The sequence below is a fragment of the Aureococcus anophagefferens genome (assembly GCF_000186865.1).
Source record: "Aureococcus anophagefferens unplaced genomic scaffold AURANscaffold_35, whole genome shotgun sequence".
NCBI lineage: Eukaryota > Pelagophyceae > Pelagomonadales > Pelagomonadaceae > Aureococcus > Aureococcus anophagefferens.
Window position 1 is genome coordinate 333,235 of NW_008705593.1, and position 25,495 is coordinate 358,729.

Genomic DNA, 25,495 nt, shown 5'->3' on the forward strand with positions numbered 1-25,495 from the left:
GTGGATTCCAACCACTGGTTTGGGTGGTCCCCACCAAACTTCAGAACTCTCTATCTCGGTCAAATCGAAGTCGATTCGGCTGATTTTTGGACGAATCGATTGCTCTCGTCAAGTCCTCGAAGCACAGCGAAAGAGTCTGGTCCGAGCCGTTCGATTACGCGCACATTGAAGTCGGGTTGAAGATTTGGAATCCACACAGGCCCGTCGTCGTCCTCGCGCCCTACGCGCCGACGCGCGAGCTCCCGCACCGGTCCTTCTTCGTCGCCGGCACGCCCAAGCGCCAGGCCGACCTCGCGCACGCGGGCGTCGCGACCTGCGCGCGCTTCGTCACCGTGGGCGCCAGGGCGGCAAAAGAGAGCGAACTTCCCAACTTCAAAGGCTCCGATCTCGGCCGTTTTCCACTCGTTTCGGCTGATTTTTGGACAAGCGATCATCTCTCGGAACGGTCTCGAAGCGTGGATGCTTTTTTCCGGAACGCGCGCGCGCGGCACACTCACGTTGAAGCGACGTTGAATCTCTCTTTTCCTGCGCAGGTGGGCGCGCTCGCCGCGCCGGACGTCGAGGAGCACCTCGCGGATTCGCAGAACGCGATCATCCAGTGCGTCGTCGAGAAGTTCCTGATAGCGGCGGGCAACGACGCCGCCGTCGTCGCCTACGACTGGAACTCGTCGGCGAACGTGCTCCAGCTCCGGGGGCGCCGCGACGACGGCGATGGCGGCGGCGACGGCGGCCGGCTCGCGGCGGACGAGGGCGAGGGCCGGCTCCACGCGCGCTACGTCGCGGGCGAGGTGCTGCCGCGGAGCGACGTCATGGGCGCCTACGCGCTGCCCTGCTTCGCGCCGGGCGCGCTCGAGGTCGTCGACGCGCTCCTCGTCGCGCGGCGCCGCGGCGACGCGACGCTGCGGATCGCGGCGCTGCCGCCGGCCTACGTGCGCCACCCCTACACGTCCCTGGCCATGGTCCTCATCGACCGCGGCGCCGTGCCCGTGGGCATGCTCCGCCGGCCGACGCCGGCGACCGCGGCGCTCGCGGCGTTCTACCCCGTGACGTGCAGCCCGCTCGAGCGCTACGCGCTTCGCGAGAGCGACCGCGTCGTCTTCGTGGCGTCCGACGACTGGGTCGCGGCGAACGGTGACCTCTGCGGGCCTCCGCCGCCCCGGGGCCCGCCGGGGTCCCCGCGGGCGGCGCCCGCGGCCGCGGACGCGGCGGACGCGCCCGCGGCGGCCGCGGAACCGGAGGACGCCGCGCCGCTGGAGCCGCCCGCGCCCGAGTCGCCGGAGCCGTCGCCGGACAGGGCCCACCTCGAGATCGAGAACGTCGGCGCGCCGCCGTCCGCCGCGGAGCCCGAGGACCTCACCTTCGACATGCTCCCCGCGCCGTCGCCGCCGGAGAACGGCGACGCGCTGTCCCAGTGGACGCGCCAGTCCTGGGGGCTCTCGTGTTAGCCTAGCGGCAGCTCCAGAGGCGGACGAGGCGGTCGTCGCCGCCGGAGACGAGCGTCTTGGCGTCGCCGCAGAGCGCGAGCGCGGCGACGAAGCCCGCGTGGGCGTCGTCGAGGGACGCGACGACGCGGCCGTCGGGCACGTCCCAGACCTTGATGGACCGGTCGTCGGACGCCGTCGACAGGCGCCTGCCGCACGGGTGCCACGCGAGGCACCGGACCCAGGACCCGTGGGCCGCGAGGACGCGGAGGCACGCGGGCGCCGGCAGCCCCGTCGCGCCCGCCGCCGGGTCCGGCGCGACGCGCCAGACGCGGGCCTCGCCGTCGCGCGCGCACGTCGCCACGACGACGCTTCGCCGCGCGGCCGCGCCGTCCGCGAGCGAGAGCTTCGCGTAGGCCGCGGCGTCGACGGCGCGCGTCGCCGCGTCCGGGCCGAAGGCGACGGCCTCGACGGCGTGGGCGTGGCCCGCGAGGGGTTGGGCCGCGTCGGCGAGCGCGCCGCCCGCGCCGAGCGCGAAGATCCGAGCCGTATTGCCGCCGCACGTCGCGACGAGCGCGGCGCAGTCGCCGCCGTAGCGCGCGCCCCGGGCGCAGCGCCGCGCCGCGCAGCCCCGCAACGCCTCGCCGGCGCCGTGGGGCGCGCGCGCGGCGCCGAGCGCGGCGCCGTCCGCGGGCCGCCAGCAGCGGACGTCGCCGTCGCGCGACGCCGTGACGACCGCGGCCGCGTCCGCGCCGCCGTCGCCGTGGGCGAAGCAGCCGCCGCTCACGGCGCCGCCGTGGCCCCGGAGCGTCGCGCCGGCGCCGCCGCCCGCGGCCACGGCGGCCGCGGGCCAGACCTTGGCCGTGCCGTCGGCCGAGCAGCTGAGGAGCGCGCCGCCGTCGTCGAAGGCGAGCGCGAGCACGGCGTCGACGTGGCCGCCGAGCGACCCGGCGGCGGCGCCACTCGCGCAGTCCCAGAGCCGGATCGCGCCGTCCTCGGCGCCCGTCGCCGCGAGGCCGCCGCTCGCCGCCGCGCAGGTCACGGCGCCGCGGTGGCCGCGGAGCGCGTGCGCGCAGGGCGCGCGCGGCGCGTAGGACCCGCCGGGCGGCGGCGTCGCGCGGCCGCCGGCCTTGGCCTTGGCCTCCAGGTCGAGGACGCGCCGCTGGAGCCGCACGACGGACACCCACTTGCGCTCGAGGGCGCCGGGCTGGGCGGCGGCGTCCGGCGGCGCCGGCGCGAAGGCGTCCGCCGCGGCCGGCGCGACTTTCTTGAGGTATTCTAATACTGCGGCGTCCAGCTGCGCGCGCTCCTTGCCGCTGAGGCCGCCGACGAGGGCGGACATCGTTGCGGTGCTAGCTGCGGCAAGCGGGTCGCGCGATGAGCTTGTTGGGGCGCGGCGCACTGATCTTTTAGCCACTTTTTGTTGCACTTGTGGTAATTCGAGCCGCAGCATCCTTCGTCGCGAGCGCCGCCGCCGCCGCTGCCGCCGCGCCGCTGTCGTCATCGTCGTCGTCACGCGCCGCCGTCGTCGTCGTCACGCGCGCGTGGAAATTCGACTTCGAGAACGCAAATCATGGGCGTTTACGCGACAATTTTCGTCCTCTACCTGGCCCTGGACTACATCCTCGGCTTCGCGGCGACGCAGGCCATCAAATACTGCATGAATTACGACATCCAGATCACCTGGCTCTCGATCCACCTGGGCTGGAGCGAGGTCACGATCAGCCTGGGCCCGCTCATGTGGAGGAACCCGAAGAAGTTCCAGGAGACGCCCTTCCTGCTCAAGCTCGGCCGCGTGAGCCTGCGGCTCAGCCCGCGGAGCGTCTACGCGCACCTGGCCGGCGGCGGCGGCGGCGCCGCGCCGCCCGTCGACGTCGACAACTTCGAGGTCGAGGGCGTGAAGCTCCACCTGGAGCGCAACGCCAAGGGCCTGAACCTCTGGGCGGCGCTGGGCGTCTCGGACGAGGAGGGCCAGGCGCGCGCGGACGAGAGCCGCGCGTGCGACGCCGCGGGCCGCTTTGACCCGGCCGCCTTCGACGACGACGGCACGGACGAGGCGGCGCCGGGCGCCGCCGCCTGCGCGGCGGCCGACGACGCCCTGGCGCGGCTCCGCGTCGAGCGCATCTGCGTCCGCGGCTGCCGCTTCAACGTCGACGCGTTCCTCAAGGCGTCGAAGACCAAGGCCGACGCGAAGGAGAACGTCGTCAAGATCCGGTGCCTCGAGCTCGTCCACGACGAGCTCCGGCCCTCCTCCAAGAGCGGCCGCGACGTCAAGGGCGGGCTCCACGCCGACGAGGTCGTGAGCCGGCTGGTGTGGCGCGTCGTCGACGAGGTGACCAAGGGCAACGCGGGCGTGCTCCTGAAAGCCGCGGCGGGCGCGGCCGCGGACCAGTCCATCGCGGCCGTGAAGAACGCGTCGAACGCGGGCGTCAAGGCCACGGGCGGCGCGATCCTGAACGCGGGCCACCGCACGTCCGTGAAGGTAAACGACCGCCTCAAGGACGGCTTCACCGAGTTCGCCGCGGAGAAGCTCGAGATCTGGGTCCTCGGCGGCAAGCACCTCGCGGGCAAGCCCAGCGCCTACCTGAAACTCCAGATCGGCAAGAAGGGCGTCAAGGCCAAGACCAAGGTCGCGACGGCGTCGAGCAACCCGGCCTGGCACGAGCTCGTCGCGCTCGCGCCCGTCGAGAGCCTCGACCTCGACCTCCGCGTCCAGGTCTACGACCGGCGGCTCCTCCAGGGCGACGCGCAGCAGGGCGCGACGCTCAAGCTGCCGCTGGCGGAACTCGAGCCGAACGTCGAGCAGGACGCGTGGTTCGCCGTGCCGCCCGCGGACGGCGACGCGACGGCCGCCGGCGGGAAGGAGCCCGCGGTCCACCTCAAGCTCCGCCTCGTCGTGTCGTAAGGGGGCGCGTCTTTTTTTCCTGTGGAAGGGTTTTTAGCGTGTCCTTTACTTCATCTTGCATCGGGAACAAGCCGAGCTCGAGCCACTCTGGCGCATAGACCACCGCCGCGCACGTCGCCGCCAGCCAGCATGCTGCTGCGCCGCCTCGCCCGGCGCGCGCCGTCCCTGGTCCTGGGCCGCGGCGCGCCGGCGCGCGCCTTCGCCGACGCGCCCTTCGACCACGTGAAGACGGAGCGCGAGATCGGCGAGCTGCAGCGCAGCGTGCGCGACGCGCTGGGCGCCCAGGACGTGGCGACGGCGACGGCGGCGAGCGAGGCGCTGATGGCGCTCGCGCGCGAGTCCTACGGCGAGGAGCGGAACCCCGTGCTCGCCGCCGCGTACAACGACGCCGCGCTCTGCGTCAAGGCCGCGGGCGACTACGAGGCCGCGGGCCTGCTGCTCGCGAGGTCCGTGCAGGCCTACGAGACCTGCGGCATGGGCGACCACGCGTCGACGGCGACGTCGCTCCACAACATGGGCGTCTGCTACAAGGAGCACGCGGCGCGGCCGCAGATCCGCGGCTTGGAGCGCGCGGCGCTCCTCGACCGCGCGGCCGAGGCGCTCGAGGAGTCGGTGCTCCGCCGGGAGCGGAGCGCGGGCTTCGACGCCAAGCGCGACGCGCCGGCCCTCGCGACGACGCAGGTCATCCGCGCGTCCGTGCTGCGGCTGTCGAAGAAGCCGGGCGACGCCGCGGACGTGCTGGACGGCGCGATCTCGTCGCTCCGCGTGGCGTTGGCGCACACGCCCGTCGACACCATACGCACGGCCCTGGCCGCGGCGCTGAACAACAAGGCCCTCTACGCCAAGCACGACGGCGACGCGGACAACGCCGCGGGGCCTCTCTACGCGGAGGCGCTCGCGCTCCGCGAGGCCGCGCTCGGCGCCGCGCACCCGCTCGTCATCCAGACGCTCCACAACATCGCCGAGCACCTCGACGCGGCGGGCGACGACGACGACGCCAACGGCATCCGCGAGGAGATCCTCCGGCGCTTGGACGTCGACGCGGACGACGCGGACGAGGCCTTCGCGGGGGCCGCGCGCGCCTGGGCGGCGAAGAACGCGCCGCCAAAGTAAGCGGCGTCGTACTTTGGTTTCGGAGCGATCTTGTCGCATTCAGAGCCGCGCGCACGCCGCCGAGGCACATCAACGTTGACCCTTGTAGCCTTCGTCGATGTCGTATTCCTCAACCAGATGGAGGTGGTCGAGTAAAAATGGGTTTTCACAGGCCAAAGATGGCAAAACTCCGGCTGGCATGCACCTTGCTAGCGTGCGCCAAAGGATTAACCCCGCAGCGCATGCCAGCAGCGCCGAAAACGGCGCAAAAGGTCGCGACCGTCGAGGCGCTCGGCGAGGCCGTCGCGGTCGCGGCTCCGGACGCCTTCGACTGGTTCGACCACTGGTACCCCGTGAATGTCGTCGACAGCATGGACCCGTCGCGCCCCCACAAGGTGCAGCTGCTGGGCCTGAACCTCGTGCTCTGGAACGACGGCGCGACCGTCGGCGGCGAGAAGGCCGCGGGGTCGTGGCGCGCGTTCGAGGACTCGTGCCCGCACCGGCGGGGCCCGCTGAGCGAGGGCCGCGTCGAGGACGACGGGACGCTGCTGTGTTCCTACCACGGCTGGCGCTACGACGGCTCCGGCGCGTGCTCGGACCTGCCGTACTCGCCGGAGAGCAAGCGGGAGCGGCACCAGTGCTCGGCGTCGTGCGCGTCGTTCCCCACCCAGGTCGCCGACGGCATGGTCTGGGTCTTTCCCAACAGGGCGATCTCCGCCATCGAGGCGCTGCTCAAGCCCGCGCCTCTCGTCAGCGAGCTGCACGACCCGCGGCCGGGCGAGGACCGCGACTGGCAGGTGAAGATCCCGGCCGGCGTCCGCGACTTCCCCTGCGGCTGGGACACGATGGTCGAGAACACCCTGGACCCGGCCCACTTCTGCGCCGCGCACCACGGCACGCTCGGCGACCGCTACAGCGACCCGCGGGCCTACACCTTCAAGACCACGAAGAAGGTGTCGCGCGACGGCGGCTTCGAGCTCGACGGCGACATGGGCTCGCTGGAGTCAGCGTCGAGCGACGGGAGTGTTTTTTCGAGTGAATGTCGCCTGAAGATGTGAAGAAATCCGACCCCGTCGCACTTGGTAGGCTGGAGTTCGTGCCGCCGTGCCTCGTCAAGTACCGGCCCAACTACGGCGCCATGCCCTTTGAAGGCGCGCTGGTGCTGGCGACGTACTGCGTGCCCACGGCGCCGGGGAAGGTCCGGCCGCTCGCGACGGTGCTGCGCGATCGCGCGGCGCCCTTCGGGGAGACGCTCGCCGAGCGCGCGCTGGCCGTCTTCATGGGGCCGACGTGGTTTCCGGGGCTGGTGCCGAAGTGGTTCGGCCACATCGCGTCGTCCGTCGTGCTGCACCAGGACGCCGCGCTCCTCTACGAGCAGTACCGGAATCTGATCGACGAGGGCTACGAGCCGACGAAGCCCGGCTCGAAATCCTTCAACCAGGTCTGCTACATGCCCAACGACGTCGACCGGGGCGTCACGGCCTACCGGCGCTGGCTCCAGGTCCACGCGGGCGGCGGCGTCCCCTGGGCCTGCGACGACGCGCTGCCGCCGCGGGGCTCCGAGGACATCTTCGACATGTGGGACGCCCACACGAGCCACTGCTCCCATTGCCTGGACGCCTACCGCAACTTCGGGATCGCGCGCGACGTCGCCGCGGGCGCGGTCGTCGTCGCCGCGCTCCTCCCGGACGCCGCGCCTCGGTTGCCCGTGGGCCTCGCCGCCGCGGCCCTCGCGCTCGGCATCGACCGGTTCATGGGCCTCTTCCGGCGCTACGAGTTCTCCCACCATGATAATGATTAGGCTTCGGCAGCATGTCCCGCCGGCGCAGGGAGGAATCACTTGGAGAAGGGAGGCCTAAGGTAAGGGAACGAGGAACGAGAGCACGATCGGAAGAACCAGCCGCCTCCTCTCTCTAGCGCTGTAGGCGACCAGGGCCGCGGAGAAGAGATCCCGGGACTCGCGGGCACTGCAGCGTCTTCGGAGCACTTTGGGCAAAGGCGTGGGCGGCGCGTCAGAGGTCCCCCGCAAGGCGTGAGCGGCGGTGTCGAGGTCCCTTTTGAAGTCATTTTAGCCGGCGGGATATGTCAAACGCCGCTAAAACTTCACATTGTGTGGTGCTCGCGGCGCGCGGTGCAGCGGGCGTCGCAGGCCGACGGGCACGCGAGCGACGCGCTCCGTCCCGCCGCGTCGACCCTGGCACACCGGCGGTCGGGGGCCTTGGCGACGTGCTTGCACGTGCCCCCCCCCACCGCGCCCGCGACCGCCGCGGCGGTCCAGGAGTCGTCGTCGACGCACGCGCACCGCTCGTGCGGGTGTTGGAGGTGGCTGAAGGCGCGGGCGTGGCCGTAGCAGAGCTCACGCATGCACAGGTCCGCGAAGCCCTTCTGCAGGTTCCACACGCAGGGGTCGACCTGCGCGGGCCGCCACCGCGCCTGCGCGTCCGCGGCCGCGTCGCTCGCGCGGCTGCGGTAGAAGAACCAGTGGAAGAAGCCCTGCATGCGCGCCTGGAACCGGCGGGGGTTGTTGTTCGGGCCCCAGCCCTCGCCGTTCCAGCCCGTGCGGGCGTCGACGCGCGCCGTCTCGAGCGCCGCGTGGAGCCGGCGCCGGAGGAGCTCGCTCGGCGGGACGGCGAGGAACGCGCCGTTGACGGGCACCTCGGGCCCGCGCGTCGTGAGGACGCGGCCCTCGGCGACGCAGTCGAAGAGCGGGCCAAAGTCCGCGGTGTCCTCGGGGTCGTAGTCCAGGTCCATGACGATCATCGCGTCGTACTCGCCGTAGCCCATCGGCTCGAGCTTCAGGAACTCCCGGGCCCCGCAGCAACCGCCGCTCTCGACCTTGATGCCCGCGCTCAGCTTCGGCGGCACGACGTGTTCGCTGTAGCGGATTTCGATGCCGAGATCTTCGAGCGCGGCGATCGTTGCGTTGGCCACGGGCACGCGCTGTCGCTCGGGGACCGGGAGGACGACGACGCGGTCCGCGCCGTTGCGCCGGGCCACGCGCGCGACCTTGGCCTCGTGCTCCAGGAGGCCCGGGCCCTTGCGCGACGTGAGCGGGAGCTTGACGTGGGCGTCGAAGACGGAGACGAAGGCCCGGCGCCGCGCCGTGCCGTTGACGCAGGCGCCCAGGTCCTGGCAGTCGACGCCTTCGTCGAAGGCGAGGCATCTCGTTTTCCGCGTCGCCAGCCGAAACGCGACCGTCTCCGCGTCTTCGGCGCCCCGTCCGACGCACAACAGGGCGCAGAGCGCCCACGCCCGCATCTCCTTCGGAACGTTTTCAACTGAGATCGGACCACGTCGTCGCGCCTGCAAAGGAGTCGCCAGGCAAAGTGCCCGCCGCGCGAGAGGAGTCACGCAGCGAGCGACGATTTTGTCGTAAGGCGCACGTCAGGAGCGCGCACCAGGGGACCTCATCAGGAGCCTGAGCAGCCCCTGATCGAATCTCCCGGCACTCTCCCGGAATAATATTGACTTTCTTCCTGCAACGTCGAATGCTCCATCAGTGCACCTCTTCCAGTCGCCGATTTCTCACCTCAGCCCAGGGCCTGCTGGGCGCTGCCTCGTCGTCGCGCGCCTCAGCTCGCTGGCTCCTGCGCGCCTCAGCTCGCTGGCTCCTGCGCGCCTCGCCGTCGTCCTCGCCTCGGCGCTCGCCGCAGCCGGCGCCATGAGCCACGTGGGCCCGAAGCGCTGCCCGGCGCCGAAGGCGGCGCTCTTCGACGTCGACGGCACGCTGGTCGACTCCATGCCGCGCTTCTACCCGAGCTGGAACGAGGCCGGCAAGCTCCACGGCGGCCTGTCCATGTCGCTCGACGAGTTCTACGCCTACGGCGGCTGGCCGCTGCCCGAGATCACGCGCGACCTGCACCGCAAGTGCGTCGGCGCGGAGGCGAGCGACGAGTTCGTGGCGGCGTACCTCGCGACGCACAAGCGGCTCACGGGCGAGCACGAGGCCGTCGTCGGCCCGCCGCCGGTCATCGCGTGCACGGCGGCCATCGCCAGAGAGTGGCTGGCCAGGGGCGTGCCCGTGGTCGCGGCGACGTCGGGCCTGCGGTGCCACGTCGAGGCGCACCTCGCCGCCGCGGGCCTCGGCGAGGTCTTCCCGCCGGAGAAAATCGTCACGGCCGCGGACCTGCCGCCGGGCCGGGGCAAGCCCAACCCCGACATCTTCCAGCGCGCCGCGGCGCTCGTCGGCGCCGACGCGGCGGAGTGCGTCGCCTACGAGGACGCGGAGGCCGGCTTCGAGGCCGCGTACCGCGCGGGCTGCGAGGTCGTCGACGTCCGCGACCTGGCGGGCTACCCGCTCCCGCCGGCGCTCGCGCGGACCATGGCGGCGCAGCGCGCCGCGCGGACCTGGATCTCGTAAAAAACGGGCGCGTTAGTCGTAGGTCGCGGGCACCTGGTCCGCGGGCGCGCCGGCGATGCAGGCCGTGTCGACGCACCAGCGGGGCCCCTCGCCGTCGGGCAGGTAGGTGCCGAGGTGCGTGCCGCAGGACGACGTCACGAGCGTCGTCGTCGCGTCGACGCGGACGTGCTCGCCGACGACCTCGGCCGCGCGGAAGCTCGGCCAGCCGTGCTCGTCCGTGTCGGCCTTGAAGTCGGCGAAGGAGCGGTTCACCGGCGCCCGGAAGAGCGGCGCGCCGCAGACGGAGTCGTAGAACGTCGTCACGCCGTCGGCGTCGATCTTCGAGAAGAGCGCGACGTCCGGCGCCTGGTAGAGGAACTGGGGCTCCGCGAAGGGCAGCGCGCGCGTGTCGCAGCAGACGACGTCCGCGAGCATCTCGTCGACGCCGACGGCGACGGGCACGCCCGCGGGCGTGCGCCCGGAGATGCCGTACTTCAAGGTCTTTTGCACGGGCCCCGAGCACGCGTCGAAGGGCTTCGGCGGCGCGGACGCGACCGCCGCGGGGCGCGCGACGATGCTCGTCACCTCGAGGTCGACGTCGCCGTCGACGCCCTCCGCCCAGAGCTCGACGCGCGCGATCTTCTCGAGCTTCTCGGCCGTGAGGCACGCGTCGGCCTCGTCCTTGCAGTCGGCCGTGTGGTCGCCCGTCGCGGGGCTCCACTTGTCGGAGAAGGCGGAGAAGGGGACGACGATCTCGCTCGTGGACGCCGTGGCGTTGAAGCGCGCCTTGAAGCAGCCGCGCGACAGCGGGAGCTGATCCGCCGCCGGAGCACGCGTAGGCGGGCGCCATCGTGCCGGAGACGACCGACACCCGGTAGCCGCCGTAGGCCGTCGCGCTCCTGGCGGTGATGACGAGCGAGCCGCCGGCCGCCGCGGACGCGTCCGCGAAGGCGCCGTCGGCGGACGCCTTGATGAAGCCCGGCGCCTTGAGCGACGGCACGTCGACGATCGTGCCGTTCATGCGGCCCACGGTCGTCTGCGTCCAGGTGCCAACGGACTCGCCGCCCATGACCGGGTCGTTGAGCTCCGCGAAGGTGAACGTCGTGCCCTCGGCGCCGTCGAAGGTGACGAGCGCGATGTCGGCGGCGGCGGCGGCGGTGGCGAGGAGGAGGAGGCGCATGGCTTGCTGCATGGTGCGAATGCTGTCAGGTACGATGGATGGATGCTGTGCTTGGTCTTTAGCGGTTGCTTGGCGACGGCGACGACGGATGGATGCTGTGCTTGGTCTTTAGCGGTTGCTTGGCGACGGCGACGACGGATGGATGCTGTGCTTGGTCTTTAGCGGTTGCTTGGCGACGGCGACGACGGTAATGTCTTCGGACGCTCTCGATGACGCGTTCACGTCGCGGTATGCGCGGCCAATCAGCGTCGCAGAGATGTCGCAGCATCATTGCGTCATCATCGACTCGAGGCTCGAGCGAATTGAGGTTGCGCATGGACTCGTCGTCAGCGCGCAGCCGTACTATGCTGCGGCTCCTCCTCCTGGCCCTCTGCGCCACCCGACATGCGGCGCTCCTCCACGCGCCGCGCGCGTCCCTCGCGCCGCGCGCGTCGACCACCGCATTGAGCGCCGACGTCGCCGAGAACACGGAGGCGCAGCGCATCATCACCTGCGGCGCGTGCAAGGCGGTCTACGCCATCGACATGGACATGCTGGGCAGCGGCGCCGGCGCCAAGGTGCGCTGCGAGGTCTGCGGCAACGTCTGGTTCCAGTCGGCCGCGCGCGTGAATTCGCTCTTCGACGGCTTCGAGCTCAAGCCGTACGACGCGGAGAAGGCGAAGCAGTACGAGGAGAGCGCGGCGGGGCGGGCGCCGCCGCCGCGGCGCGTCGCCGGCGCGGCGACGCTCTTCGTCGCGAACCTGCCCTTCTCCTTCGGCGATGCGGACCTCGCGGACCTCTTCGCCGGGTGCGGCGACCTCGCGTCCGCGACCGTCGTCCGCGACGACGACGGCCGGTCCCGCGGCTTCGGCTTCGTCGACGTCGTCGCCGAGGCCGACGCCCAGCCCGCCATCGACAAGCTCAACGGGTCGGAGGTCGACGGCCGCGACATCATCGTCCGCATCGGCAACCGCGGCGGCGGCGGGCCCGGCGGCGGCCGCGGCGGCCGCGGCGGCCGCGGCGAGGGCCGCGGCGGCGGCCGCGGCGGCCGCGGCGACTTTGGCGGCCGCGGCGGCGGCCGGGGCCGCGGCGGCGACCGCTTCGACTAGAGCGCGCGCCGCGCGCGATCGTAATCCATCGCACGAGCGGCCGGCGCAAGTGCCGACGCATGCACTGGCAGCAGAGACGCCGCCGGCGAAGCGACGTCGCTCGATACCGGGTCTAGACCGGGGGGCAATGCGATTCGACTGGTGTTGGCCACTTCCCCGGCCTGCGGCCGTGTCGCTAGCAAGCACCACCACTTAGCTGGGGAGCTTCGCGAGGTTCGCCGCGGCGTCGGCGATGACGTCGAGGGAGCGGACGAAGGCGAAGCGGAGGTACTTCGCCCCGTGCGTCGCCTTGGACGCGCCGAGGTAGAAGTTGTCGCCGGGGACGCAGGCGACCTTGAAGTCGCGCGTCATCTTCAGCGCCGCGTCCGTCGGCGAGAGGCCCGCGAGCGCGGCGACGCCGCCGAAGGTCACGAAGAGGTAGTAGGAGCCCGCGGGCGTCGGCCCGAGGCCGAAGCCCGCGCGCGCGAGCGCCGCGGCCAGCGCGTCGCGCTTCGCCTCGTACTCGCCGGCGATCGCCGCGAGGACCGTCTCGTCCGTCTCGGGATGGTCGAGGAGCGCGGCGACGCCGTGCTGCAGCGGCGTCGGGCAGCAGGCGACGAGCTGGTCGTGGACGGCGCGGATTTTGGCCGTGCGGGCCGCGGACGCGACGACCCAGCCGATGCGCCAGCCCGTGGCCTTGGCGGTCTTGGAGATGGAGTTGACGACGACGGCGCGGCCCGCGCAGTCCGGCCGCGCGGCGAGCGTCGCGTAGGGCCCGCCGCGGAAGCACATGTGCTCGTAGATCTCGTCGGTGACGACGACGACGTCGTGCTTCGCGCAGAGCCGCGCGATGGCATCGCGCTCGGCGTCGGAGAAGCGGTGGCCCGTGGGATTGTGCGGATCGTTGAAGAGCAGGAGCTTCGCGCCCGCGAGCGATGCGTCGAGCTGGCTCTCGTCGAAGCCCCAGGCGTCCTTCCCGGCCGTGAGCGTCACGGCGCGGGGCGTGAGCCCGAAGATGGCGAGCTGGCTCGGGTAGAGCTCGTGGAAGGGCTCGAAGAACGCGACGACGTCGCCGGGCTCCGTCAGCGCGCGGATCGTCGCCGCGAAGCCCTCCGTCGCGCCCATGACCACCGTGACGTTCGCGTCGGCGTCGGCGGCGACGGTCGGGTACCAGCGCTTGTAGTAGGCCTCGATGGCGCGGCGCAGGGCCGGCGCGCCGTAGGGGAACGAGTACTGGTTCAGCGCGTCCTTGCGCTTGCCCGCGGGCACGAGCGCCTCCAGCCTCTTCGCCATGGCCGCCGCGGCGGCCTCCGAGTCGCCGGCGAGCAGCGCGCCGGCGGCCGCGCAGACCATGGCCGTCGGCGGCGCCTCGTTGGGGAAGCCCTGGCTCAGGTTGACGGCGCCGGACTGCATGGCGATGCGCGTCATGAGGCGGATCGTCGACTCCTTGACCGGGCCCGGCGCCGCGTCGTCGGTGCGGAGCTGTTTTACACGTTGGTAGAGCGGATAGGCGGCGAGGCCGCAGGCGAACCCAAAGGCTGCGGAGCGAGCGTCCATGTTTTGCCACAAGAATCGTCAATGAAGGGGAAAGCAGCCGGCGTTGATGGTGGGCTGCTCTCAAAAGCCGACTCGGAAACAGGGTGAGGCGCGCGTCGAAGGAGTGGCCTGCGTCCTCGAGGGCCGTCGCGTCGCGCGGATTCGAGGCCCGAGACCATGAGCTGGTTCGGCCCCTGCCCGGAGTACGGCTACCCCGACTACTGCCCGCCCTACGAGGTGCAGGAGGCGCCGTTCAAGAACCCGGAGAGCCTGAGCAAGGCGCAGAAGCGGCTCGTGCGCCTCGCCCAGGAGAAGGTCGTGGACCAGATCATCTGCGGCGACGACGAGCGGCGGCTTGCGGGCTGGCAGATCATGCACGTGACCATCAAGAACCACGCGCACCAGCCCGGACGCTACGAGCTCGTCGGGCGCCCGCGCCGCGATTCCGCGCGCGCGCGCGCCGCGCCGCTTCCCGCGGCGCGCCGCTTCCCGCGCCGCCCCGCCTCCCGCGCTTCTCCTCCTCCCGCGCCGCGCCGTTCGCGCCGCGACGCGTACCGCGCGCAGGTGTCGCGCGAGGTCTGGGACGAGGAGTTCGACGCGTACTGGGAGCTCGTGAAGAAGATCAAGCCCCTCTACTACTAGGGCCGCGTGTAAGGAGCTAGCCGGGCCGCTCGTCGAGGACGACGAGCGTCTCGATGTGGTCCGCGCCGGGGAAGAGGACGTGGCCCTCGACGTGGACGGTGGCCCACCGCGTTTCGAGGGCCGCGAGGTCCCGCTGGAGCGCGTCGAAGCCGCAGGACACGTAGATGAGGCGCCGCGGCCGGCGGCCCGGCCTGTCGAGCGCGGCGCGGACGTCGGCGCAGAGGCCCTTGCGCGGCGGGTCGACGAGGACGACGTCGCAGTCCGCGAGCCGGCCCGCCCGCGCGAGGTCGCCCGCGGCCCGCGGCTCGTAGGTCAGCTTCGCCGCGAGCGCCGGCGGGAGCCGCGTCTTTAACAAGGCGACGCAGCCGTCGTTCCAGGGGTTCTCGTCGGAGCACGCGACGGACGCCGCGACGTCGAGCAGGTGCGCGCCGATCGTGCCGACGCCGCCGTAGAACTCGACGACCGCGTCGCCGGGCCGCACGAAGCGCTTCGCGGCCTTGACGATCTCGAAGAACTGGCGCAGGTTCGCCTGGCGGAAGCACTGCGGCGCGAAGTGGAGCGGCACGGCGGCCGAGAGCGGCGCCTCCGTCGTGCACCCGGCCGCGTCGTAGGCGAAGCCGGAGGTGCGCGTCGCCGGCTTCGGATGCATCTGGCGCCAGGTCTCGGGCCCGCCCCGGCCGTAGATGGCGTTGTCGTGGGGCGACACGCTGTTGCAGTGCGCGTGGAGCGAGTGCAGCCACGGCGCGCCCGCCACCCTTCTCGCGACGGCCTCCGCGGCCGCGTCCGCGCCGCCCGGCGCCGCGTTGAACACGAGCGACACGGACACGGTGCGCGTCGCCGTCTCCTCGGCGAAGCCGACGTAGGTGAGCGCGCCGTTGCCCGCCGCGTCGCCCGTCTCGTAGACGGCGACGTCGCCGCACGCGCGCTCGACGGCGGCGACGGCGACGTTGAGCGCGTCGGAGTGCGCCGCGGCGTCGCGCGCGCTCGCGCGGATCTCGTGCGTGCCCGGCGCGAAGAGCCCGAGCAGGACGCGGCCGCCGACGCGCCGCGCGGCCAGCTTGGCCACGGTCCGCCAGCCCCGCTTCGGGCCGACGCGGACCTCGCGCCCGGCGCCAAAGTAGCTCCGCCACCGCCCGACGATGGGCGCCGACAGCGGCTGCGCCAGGTACCGGGCCGACGGGTCGGCGTCGCCGCGCTTGCGCTTTTTTGTGTTTTGGCGCCGCGGCGGTGCCGTGCCGTGCTTTTCGCCGCCGCGCTTCTCCTCGCCTCCGCAGCGCGCCGTGAGCTTCGAGCTCATGGCCGCGAGCTTGGCTTTGAGCGACGACATTGAGGTCGAAGTAGCCGCGCTATGCGGAGCTACTTAGCCGGGCTGTTTGGAGCTGATTCGAGCTCATCGACTCTCGGAGAGCTGCATCATCAACACGTTGACCTCCGAGAGCGCAATGGCGCGAATCGGGCTGCCTTCCAAGGCGTGCTGCTTGCTCCTTTCGCTGCTGGGTGGTGTCCCAGCGGCTACCCTGTCGGACATCGCGCGCGCGACGCGGACGCGGGTGAGCGACCGCCTCAGCGGCTCGGATGCCGCCGAAATCTCGGCGAAGATCAACGCAGCCCTGCGGGCTGCGAAGACGCCGCTGCGAGACTGCGCGACGCTCTCGCTCGGCGACGCGGTGGCGCTCGTTAACCTGCTCGCCGACGCGGCGGATCCGGACATCGGCGCGCTCTACGGCGCCGGCGACGGCCGCGGCCGCCGCGGCCGCGCGCGGCGGCCGCCGCCGTCGTCGCGCGACGGATTCGTCGCCGCGCGCGACGCCGCGTGCGCGGAGGCGCTGCTCCTGTGGACGCACCACCTCTCGGAGGACGCGCGCGCGGAGCTGCGACCCGTCGTCCGGCTGCCGACGCTGCCCGTCTTCGACGAAGAGATCGCCCGCGCGCTCGACCCCGACGCCGAGGACGCGTACCGCAAGGGCTTCACATGCCAAACGGGTGCGCGCCGGCGTCCCGTGGCCGTGATGACCTTTGAAGAGTTTCACGGGAGGAGTCGATGACATACACGGTAGGCCACGGCATCGTCGACGCGACGCGGACCGGCTCGGACCACCTGCTACCACACTGGCCCGCGGAGGTCCACTACACGGGCGTCGGCCACGGCCAGCGTCCTGCGGTCGTGACAAATTCGAGAGCTTTTGACTGGGAAATCGAAGAAAAATTTTCACCGACGAGCTTGTAGGCCACGGCGCCTACCCGTTCTGGGCCGGGAGCGAGGGCGCCAAGACGTCGGCGCCGATCGAGGTCTGGTACAGCGAGGCCCTCGCGAGCGAGAAATTTTATCACGCGGCGTGCCATCTCGACGAGGTGAAAGGCCCCTCCGACCCCGCGCCCTGCTTCCACCTCATGACGGGCACGGTGCACCCCCACGGCCCCCCGCGCGACGAGGCCGCGCCGCGCGCCGCCAAGGCCTACCTCTACAGCGCGGACTCGGATTTCTGCTGCAAGAGCTCGGGATCGCCCGAGGACCTCAGCGCGCCGAAGAGCGACTTCATGGACAAGATGACCCTGGACGCGAACCGGACGAGCGTCACGACGGAGTTCTACGACGGGCCGGCGCGGTGGTTCGCCATGAAGCTCGACAAGGGCGAGCTCGTCTCCGACTTCTGGTACGTGACGACGCCCGACGGACGGCCCCTCCAGCAGGGCGAGGGCGGCACGGGACCCGCTTCGAAGACGGGCCGCGGCAACCTCGTCTACCACGACTACAACGTCACGTCCTGGGGCGCGCCCGAGGCCCCGTTCGACGCCGCCATGTTCGACGTCCCCGCCGCGTGCCGGGCGACGGAGAAGCGCTGCGCGTTTCCCTAACTTTACTGGCCCTCTTCCCGTAGCCCGTCCTCCCACGCCTCGAACGCGTCGTGCGCGGCGACCGGCGGCGCGTCCGGTCGCGGCGGCGGTGGGTCCCGATCCTCGCCGCGGAGGAGCGCGTCGGCGTAGGCGCGGGCCGAGCCGTAGCGCGCGCTCTCGAGGCGCGTGAGCGCGTCGCGCAAGTTCCGCCACGTATAGTCGAGGCCTTCGACGGCGGCCGCGAACGCGTCGGCGCGCGGCCGCAGGAACCGCGCGAGGTCGTCGTCGCTTCGTTGTGCGCGGTCTACAAACGACGTCCACCCGGATGCGCTCTCCCCGTCGAAGCGCTCCCGCGCGATGCGTCGGAGCGTCTTGATCGAAGCATCCATTGCCGCGACGCGATCGCGTCGCGATCAATTTTAATAAGCGCGACGCTTGATCGGTCCTGAGGCGAATTTGTTCAGCGAGCGGCGTTTCATGAGAGGGGCAGCCGCCAGCGTGAGGCTTCCGCCGAGCGCAGCGCGATGGCGGCGCCGTCGGGTGGTCCCGACGGCGTCCAAGAAGCGTACACGACCTACGCCGCCCAGGGCGGCGACGGCGCGGACAACTGGGCGACGCGCGCCAAGACCTGGGGCTACGCGCCCGCGGTGCTCGAGTCGCTGGGCCTCGAGGGCGCCGAACGACGGCTCTTCGCCGGCGCGTGCGGCGGCGGCTGCCCGCTCCGCGTCGACGGCGGCCCGCGGCCGGGCGAGACCGTCGTCGACCTCGGCTGCGGCTTCGGCCACGACCTCGTGCTCGCGAGCCGCATGACGCGCGGCGGGCGGATCGTGGGCGTCGACGTCACGGCGGCGATGCTCGACGCCGCGGCGAGGACCGTCGCGGCGTTTTCATTGCCGAACGTCGAGCTGCGGCGCGCGCCGCTCGACGACCCGAGCCTGGGCTCGGGCGTCGCCGACGTCGTCGTGAGCAACGGCGTCTTCAATCTGACGCGGGACAAGCGCGCCGCCTTCGCCGCGGCGTTCCGCTTGCTGAAGCCCGGCGGCCGCCTGCTGCTCGCGGACGTCTGCAAGACGGGCGCGCCGGCGTCGTGACGGCCCGCGGGGTCCTGCGCCGCGGGGCCCCGCGACGAGTGGAGCGGCTGAGTCAGCGGCTGCGAGAGCGTCGAGGCCTACCTGGACCACCTCCGCGCCGTCGGCTTCGTCGACGGCGCGCACCTGTCCTGGACGGCGTTCTACACGTCGCCGACGACGCGCGGCGCGCACTTCTTCGCCGTCAAGCCGGATCCCCGCCGGCGCCTCGCCGCCGCCGCCGTGCTCGCCGCGGCCGCGGCCGTCGTCGCCGTCATCTTCGCGCGCCGGCGATGAGCACGCCGATCCCCGACCCCATGGCGGCGCGCCGCGTTCCCGAACAGCGCGGCGCGCCCGACCGTCGGGGGACATTGTACAGTTGGTTTACGCCGACTCGGAGGCGAGCTTCTCCCGGAGGAGGTCCGCGTTCTGCTCGATGACCCAGGACGCCATGTGGGCGAGGAGCGCGACCTGGACCGGCGCGAGCGCGAGCTGCGTGAACGTGTCGTAGAAGGGGAAGTTCGGGAAGTCGTCGCCCTTTTTGATGGCCTCGCGCGTCTCCGACGGGAGCGCCGCGAGCCACTTCGACGGCAGGTCCAGGTAGACCAGGGTCAGGTCGACGCTCCGGCCCGCCTCGACGCCGAAGAGGTCGTTGCGCACCGTGACGACGGACGCGGACGCGACGGCGCCCGTGCCGCGCGCGGCCGCGTCCTGGAGCGCGAGGCAGAGCGGCGCGAAGCCGCGCGCGTCGAAGACGTGGTTGTGCGAGAGCTCGGCCTCGAGGTCGCGGCCCACGTCCATGCCGAAGAGCGCGGGGACGTACTCGTCGACGTCCGCGGCCGTCGGCGCGCGCGCCGCGGGGTCCCACCGCGTCCGGGGCGCGAGCGGCGACAAAGTCGCGTCAAACACGACCGCGCGCGTCGCGCCCCGTTGCAGCAGCTGGACGAGGCCGAAGTTCTCGACGTCGCCGCCGTCGCCGAGCACAAAGTAGGGCGGCAGCGCGAGCGACGGCGGCGCCCAGAGCCGCTTCGTCGGCACGAGGTTGGACAGCGTCGCCGCCGCCGCGCCCGTCGCCGTCCCGTCGCTCGCCCCGCCCGCGCCGAAGATCTGGGTCAGCACGCCGCCCGGCGCCATCGACGCGACGCCGACGGCGTCCGCGAGCGAGAAGAGGTGCGTCGGCAGCGCCACCGCCGTCGACTCGTTGCGCGCCGCCGCGCGGAGGGGCACGGCGCCGAGCGCCCACGTCTCCTGGAGGCCGCCGACGGCGAGCGTCTCGTTGCCGCCGCCGCCGCGCTTCGCGTAGGTCACGTCGACGGCGCTGGGGCTGCCCGTCGCGTCGGCGCCGAGGGCCAGGGGCAGGTAGATCTTCTTCTGCAAGGGCACGAGATCCGCGGGGCCCTCCACGGAGCCGCCGAGGACGAGCGTCGGCGACGGCGACCGCGGCGCGAGGGGCGCGGACTCGCCGCCGTAGAGCGCCGGGTTCCGCGCGACGGCGGCCTTCGCCGCGCCGTCCGACGCGAAGAAGGGCTGGTGGCTCCCGACGCCGAAGGGCTCGAGGTAGGACGCGAAGATCGCGTCGCGCCAGATCTCGTCGAGGGGCTTGTGGCTGTAGACCGCGCGCTCCGCGAGGAGCTCGACGCAGGTCTTGAGGATGGCGCCCGGCGCGGAGAAGAGCTTCGGCGTCGCGGACGCTGCGAGGGCCGCGAGGGTCAGCGTCTCCGGCGGCGTCGTCGCGCCGAGGTCCGCGGCGGCGTCGTCGCCGTAGTAGTGCGGCCCGAAGAACCAGCCGCCGCCGGACACGGCGGCGAGGAGGCCCGACGCGGGCCAGAGGTCGAGGGCCTTCAAGGCCCGCGTCCAGCCCAGCGCGAGCGTGAAGGCCCGCGCGCCGCCGCCGGAGAACGCGAGCGCGGGGCGGGTCCCGGCGCGCGACGACGCGAACGCCGACGCGTCGCTGAGCACCGTCGCCGCCGCGCCGTCGCACGCGCCGAGGCCCGCGAGCTCGCTCTGCGCGCACCGCGACGCCGCGCCCCGGGCCACGCAGCATTCTTTTTCGCATTCGTTGTAGACGCTGCCCACGGGGTGGCAGCCCCGGCTCCCGGGGGCGGCGCACCAGGCGCAGACGTGGAAGCCGGAGACCGTCGTGTCGACGCACTCCGCGGGGTCTGTAGTCAGAGTGCATGGGAACGAGGGGACGAAGGACGCCCCGGCCCCAGCGGCCAGGAGGACGAGGGCCCGCCACATCTTGCTCCGCGGGCGGCACGAAGAACGCGAGGCCGCGGAGGTGGATCGTGAAGTGCCGGTTCCGTGCTCGTGCAAAACTCTCGGACAGCAAGCTCGCAAGCAAGCCGAGAAACTGCTCGCGTGCCACCGGTCGCCGAGGACCCCCGGGGCATTATTAGCTCGCTCACCAAAACACGATGACGAGCGAGGCATTGAAAGAGCCCGAGGGCCTCCGCTCCCCGTCCAAGGCGATTACCATGCTCGAGCGTGCGCTCGCTTTAAAAGAGCGCGAGTTGGGCCGCGACCACCCCGAGGTGGCCATCACGCTGACGAAGCTCGCGAACGCGCACGGCTCCCTCGGCGCCGCGGCGAAGCAGCGCGACCTCCTCGACCGCGCGCGCGCGATCCGGGAGCGCGAGTTGTCGTCGCCGGCGACCCCGTCGTCGCCGGTTTTTTTCCTCGACCGCGCGCGCGCGATCCGGGAGCGCGAGCCGTCGACGCCGGCGAGCCCGTCGACGCCGGCGAAAACCGGGGACAAGGCGAGCGACGCGCCGCCGCCGAACGAGGCCGCCCGCGAGCCGTCATCGCCGGCGAGCCCGTCGTCGCCGGCGAAAACCGGGGACAAGGCGAGCGCCGCGCCGCCGCCGAACGAGGCCACGCCCCTCGCCGCGCACCTCGTCATCTGGGCGACGCTCGCCGCCGTCGTCGCCGGCTTCGTCGCGCTCTTCACGGGCATGGGCGTCGGCGTCTGGTACGTGATCCGCACGCGGCGCCTCGAGCCCGTGGGCTTCTGGTGCGGCTCCGCCGCCGCGGTCCTCTTGCTCGCCATGGGCGTGCTCGACGCGGGCGAGTGGCGGCGGACGTGGCTCCGCAACGGCGTCGCGGGCGTCGCGGGCGCGTGCCTCGTCGTCTACGCGCTCCTCAACGTGGACCACTACGCCTACGGACCGCTGTGCTTCTTCGTGCTGGGCGTGCCCGTCGCCCTGTGCGTCGCGGGCGCGGCCGCGGGCGGCGACCTCGACGGCCGCCTCGAATCGTTCGGGCGGTTGGGGTTCGCGCCGCTCGCGACGTGCGGCCTCGTCGCGGGCGTCGCCTGGGGCCTCTGGGTCGGCGGCGTGCCGTTCGTCAAACGCAGCGGCAACACGTGGCCGGAGTCGCGCGACGCCTACGGCGAGCGGCTCAGCGCGAACGGCGTCCGCTGCCGCGAGACGCACGAGGAACATTGGATGGACGACGACGAGATCGAGGATTTGACGCCCTACGCGCGGTGCCTCGAGGTCGCGTTGCTCTGGGTGTCGCCGTGCATCTACGCCTTGGCGCTCCTCGTCTTCGCGGCCGTCGCCCGGCTCGTCGCCCGGACGGAAAAAGTCGCGAAGAAGCTCGGGGTGCTCGTGGCGTTCTTAGGGGCGGGCGCCTGGTGCGCGGCGTCGCTCGCGGGCGCGGCCCACGGCGTGTCGACGGCGCTCTTCGCGGCGTGCTTCGCCGGGTGCCTCGGCCTCGCCTTCGTGGCGGCGCACGTCCACGGCCTCAAAGGTCTCGTCGCGGCGCTCGCGGTCGACGGCTCCGCGGCGCGCGGCGCCTTCGACAAGTTCGTCGCGCCGTATTTGGACGCGTGGAAGGGCCTGCTCGTCCTGGTCGCCTGGCCGCCGTTCCTCGGCTACCTCCTGTTCTCGTGCCTCCGGCGCGCCGTCCGCGGCGCGCGGGGCACGCACAAGAAAGACGGCGCGATCACTGGCGAAGCGGCGGCGGTCGTCGGCGCGCTGCTGTCCTGGGACCTGACGCCCGTGCTCCGCTTCGCCGCGCTCTGGGGGTTCGGCGTCGTCGCGCTGACCGTCGTCGTGTCCAAGTTTACGGTGCTGCTCATGTCCGTCGTCGTGTCCATGGCCGCGGACTCGACCGTCGGCGTCGCGACGGCGATCATCGTGCTCGTGGGTCTAGGCCTCTTCCTGCTGCCGCCCGTGCCCGGCGCGCCCATCTACCTCGCCGCGGGCGTCCTGCTCACGGAGAACGGCACGAAGAACGGCATGACCGTGGTCATGGCGGTGTGCTACGCGAACGCGATCTCGCTCGGCACGAAATTGGTCGCCTGCACGCTCCAGCAGAAGGTGATTGGTTCGAATCTGAAGCACCGCCTCGCCGTGCGGCGCCTCTGCAGCGTGAACTCGGCCGTCGTGCGCACGATGCGGCTGGTGTTGTTGGAGCCGGGGCTGTCGCTGGCCAAGGTGACGATCTTAGTCGGCGGGCCCGACTGGCCCACGTCCGTGCTCTGCGGCATCCTGGGGCTGGACCTGCTGCCCATCCTGCTGGGCACGCTCCCCGTCTTCCTCCTCATCCTCCCGACGGTCATGGGCGGCGCCTTCCTGTCCATCGACGAGTCGTACGCGCAGGTCGCGTCCGTGCTGAGCGTCGCCTGCGCGGCGGCCGTGCAGACGGGGTCGCTGGTCGTGGCCGCCGTGGAGCTCGACAGGCAGATGGCGGCGCGCAAAGACGAGCTCGACGACGTGCCCATCGACGAGGAGGTGCGCGCCGCGGACGACGCGGACGCGGAGCGGCGGCGCCGCCTCGCGGCGAACACGCGCTGGGCGCGCGTGCCGGGGAGCTGGAGGGCCGCGCTCGCGGCCGCGACCGTCTTCATGACGGCGTCGTCCTACCTCTGCACCTACTGGTCCTCGGACTGCTTCCGCGAGTTCGCGATCGACGACTCCGTCGCGAAGCGCCTCGGGCACTGGTCGCGCATCCTCAAGCCGCCGGGCGTCTTCGCGCTCGCGCTCTTCACGGTGTCGTGCGTCATCCACGGCGCCTTCCACTTCGGCTGGTTCCGCCACCAGACCCACGCGACCGCCGCCGACGGCGGCGACGGGGCGGACGCGTAGCGGACACGCGGCCCGCGGCGTTCTGCGCGGGCGACCCTCTAATAACCCAGCGAGACGGCTTAGTCTCGCGGCGCAGTGCCGGGTCGCGATTCCCCGGGTCACGCGGCCTCGAGGGCGGCCTCGAGGGCGGGCGCGGGCGCGGCGGCGCCCGGCGCGCCCGGCGGCGGCATGCCCCGGAAGCGCTTGCGGCGCTCGCCGAGGAACTCGACGCGGGGCGCGCCGTCGTCGTCCAGGGGCGGCTCGGCGGCGGAGCCGTCCGGCGGCGCGCGCGGCGCCGCGCCCGGCCGCGCGTCGACGATGGCCTCGACGATGTCGTCGGCCTCGCCGCGGAAGACGGCGCGCAGCCGTTCGACCATGGCGTCGAAGGACTGGGGCGGCGGCCCGCCGCCGTCGCAGGCGCCGAGCACCGCCGCGGCGAACGCGTCGAACGTCTCCGCGTCGTCCGCGTAGCGGTCCCAGACCTGGGCAGCAAAAGGGTGATTCAACGTCGCCTTAATCTTGAGTGTTCCGCGCGCGCGCGTTCCAAAAAAAGCATCCATGCTTCGAGACCGCTCCGAGAGATGATCGCTCGTCCAAAAATCAGCCGAAACGAGTGGAAACCAGCCGAGATATGAGCCTCCAAAGTTGGGAATGTCGCACTCTTTTGCTGCCCGGTCCCAGACCTCGTAGACGAGCGCGCGCATGCGCGCGTAGTCCGTGCGCACGGCGGCGCGCCGGCGCTTCGTCCGCAGCGGGCCCGCGCCGAGGAGCTCGGCGACGGACTCGGGCGCGCGGCCCGCGTCCGCGACCTCGTCGAGCGATCGGCCCGTCGCGGCCGCCATGGCGCCCGCGGCCGCGCGGAGCGACGGCCGCCGCCGCACGGCGGCGTCGCGGGCCGCCCGCGCCGCCGCGCGGCTCGCGAGGGACGCGACGAGGGCGTCGAGCGTCGCGCGCTTGGCGCCCGTGTCGTCCGCGGCGGCGTCGCCGGCGCCGCGCGCGACGTCGAGCGCGTCGTCGTCGTCGTCGTCGTCGCTGGCGTCGCCGTCGCCGGGCGCGGGGGCCGGCGCGTGGTTCGAGGCGTCGCCGTCGCTGTCGCTGTAGGCGTCGAGGTCGCTCGACTCGCCCGTGCCGCCGTGGAAGAAGCGCGGGTCGTCGGCGGCGCGCGGCGCCGCGCGGGGCCCGACGCCGTAGCGGGCCGCGAGGAGCTCGCGCTGGCGCCGGAGGAGCTCCGCGGCGTCCGGCCGCGGCGGGGGGGCGGCGGCCGGCGGCGGCGGCGGCGGCGGCGCGGGCGGCGCCGCGGGCCGCGCGGCGGCCGGCGGCGGCGGCGCCGCGCCCGGCGGCGCCGCGCACGTGAGCGCCGCGATGGTGTTGGCCGCGGCGACGGCGGACATGGCCGGCGCGCCGACGTTGTTGGCCGGCGGCGGCGCGCCGCCCGCGAGCGGCGCCGCGCGCGGCGCCAGCGCCGCGATCGTCCTCGCCGCGGCGATGACGCGCGACGCCGCGGCGACGACCTCGCGGACGCCGGCGTCGGCGGCCGGCGCGCCCGCGGCCTGGAGCCGCGCGAGCGTGCCGTTGTAGTCGACCCAGGCCCCGCGCCACGCGTCGTGCGCGGCCGCCGGGTCGACGAAGGGCGGCGCGGGCCCGGCGAGCTGCCGCTGCCGCTCGAGGAGCTGCCGCGTGTGCTCCTGCTGGAGCTGGTAGGCCTGCAGCTGCCGGTACTGGGCCGCGCGCGCCGCGTCCGCGGCCGGCGGCGGCGCCGCGGCGCGCGGCGGCGGCGGCGGCGCCGCGGCCGGCGGCGCCGCGGCCGGCGGCGCCGCGGCCGGCGGCGCCGCGGCCGGCGCGAAGGCGAGGAGGTCGAGGCGCGGCGCGGCGCCGCCGGCGCGGTCGCGCCAGGCGCGCGTGTAGTCGGACTCGCGCGGCTCCGGCGGCGGCGCCGCGGCGGCGGCCGCGCGGCGCGCGGCGGCCGCGCGGTCCGCGTCCGCGGCCGGCGGCGCGGGCGGCGCGGGGGCGGCGCCGTCGGGCGCGTCGTGGACGGGGAGGAAGTTGTCGAAGTCCTTGATGAGGTCCGGGTAGCCGTGGAGGAGCGTCGCGATGCGCCGGCTCACGTCCGCCGCGGAGAAGACCTTGCGCTTGTAGGCCTTGAGGAGCTCCACGAAGGTCGCGATGGTCCGCGGCGAGAGCTTGTGGACGCTCCGCATGCGCGCGACGTACTCCAGGGCCTCCTTGTTCGACGGCGCCTTGTGCCGCGGCGGCCGCGGCGCCGCGGCCGCGGGCGCCGCGGCCGCGGGCGCCGCGCGGGCCGGCTCCGCGGCGGGCGCCGCGGGGGCCGGCGCCGCCGG

General features: G+C 73.0%; 7 protein-coding genes across 7 annotated transcripts in view; 3 read left to right on the top strand and 4 right to left on the bottom strand.

The window, feature by feature from the left end:
- Nucleotides 1-1,446: 1,446 nt before the first annotated feature.
- AURANDRAFT_67266 (hypothetical protein) lies at nt 1,447-2,763 on the bottom strand (the record flags this gene model as incomplete). Its single annotated transcript, XM_009042687.1, has 1 exon — nt 1,447-2,763. The coding sequence occupies one exon, from the start codon at nt 2,761-2,763 to the stop codon at nt 1,447-1,449; it is 1,317 nt and encodes a 438-aa protein (XP_009040935.1).
- Nucleotides 2,764-5,660: 2,897 nt separating this feature from the next.
- Nucleotides 5,661-7,219, top strand: AURANDRAFT_32727 (hypothetical protein; the record flags this gene model as incomplete). The annotated part of the gene is made up of 2 exons (XM_009042669.1): nt 5,661-6,427; nt 6,505-7,219. 2 exons carry the CDS (start codon nt 5,661-5,663, stop codon nt 7,217-7,219), a joined length of 1,482 nt encoding a protein of 493 aa, XP_009040917.1.
- Nucleotides 7,220-9,115: 1,896 nt separating this feature from the next.
- AURANDRAFT_14836 (hypothetical protein) lies at nt 9,116-9,694 on the top strand (the record flags this gene model as incomplete). Its single annotated transcript, XM_009042670.1, has 1 exon — nt 9,116-9,694. A coding segment is annotated over one exon (579 nt), but the record flags the coding sequence as incomplete, so codon positions are not given.
- Nucleotides 9,695-12,217: 2,523 nt separating this feature from the next.
- AURANDRAFT_32644 (hypothetical protein) lies at nt 12,218-13,432 on the bottom strand (the record flags this gene model as incomplete). The annotated part of the gene is made up of 2 exons (XM_009042686.1): nt 12,218-13,279; nt 13,355-13,432. 2 exons carry the CDS (start codon nt 13,430-13,432, stop codon nt 12,218-12,220), a joined length of 1,140 nt encoding a protein of 379 aa, XP_009040934.1.
- Nucleotides 13,433-17,541: 4,109 nt separating this feature from the next.
- AURANDRAFT_77963 (selenoprotein) lies at nt 17,542-18,378 on the top strand (the record flags this gene model as incomplete). The annotated part of the gene is given in 2 exon segments (XM_009042671.1): nt 17,542-18,105; nt 18,109-18,378. Coding segments are annotated over 2 exon segments (834 nt in total), but the record flags the coding sequence as incomplete, so codon positions are not given.
- Nucleotides 18,379-18,468: 90 nt separating this feature from the next.
- Nucleotides 18,469-20,325, bottom strand: AURANDRAFT_67269 (hypothetical protein; the record flags this gene model as incomplete). Its single annotated transcript, XM_009042685.1, has 1 exon — nt 18,469-20,325. One exon carries the CDS (start codon nt 20,323-20,325, stop codon nt 18,469-18,471), a length of 1,857 nt encoding a protein of 618 aa, XP_009040933.1.
- A 2,950-nt stretch (nt 20,326-23,275) lies between these two features.
- AURANDRAFT_67270 (hypothetical protein) overlaps nt 23,276-25,495 on the bottom strand; it is a gene marked incomplete at both ends in the record, with an annotated part of 3,261 nt that continues 1,041 nt past the window's right edge. Inside the window, 2 exons of the mRNA XM_009042684.1 lie at nt 23,276-23,638; nt 23,768-25,393. Of these exons, the coding sequence (XP_009040932.1) occupies nt 23,276-23,638; nt 23,768-25,393 (1,989 nt within the window). The remainder of the gene's footprint in view (nt 23,639-23,767; nt 25,394-25,495) is intronic.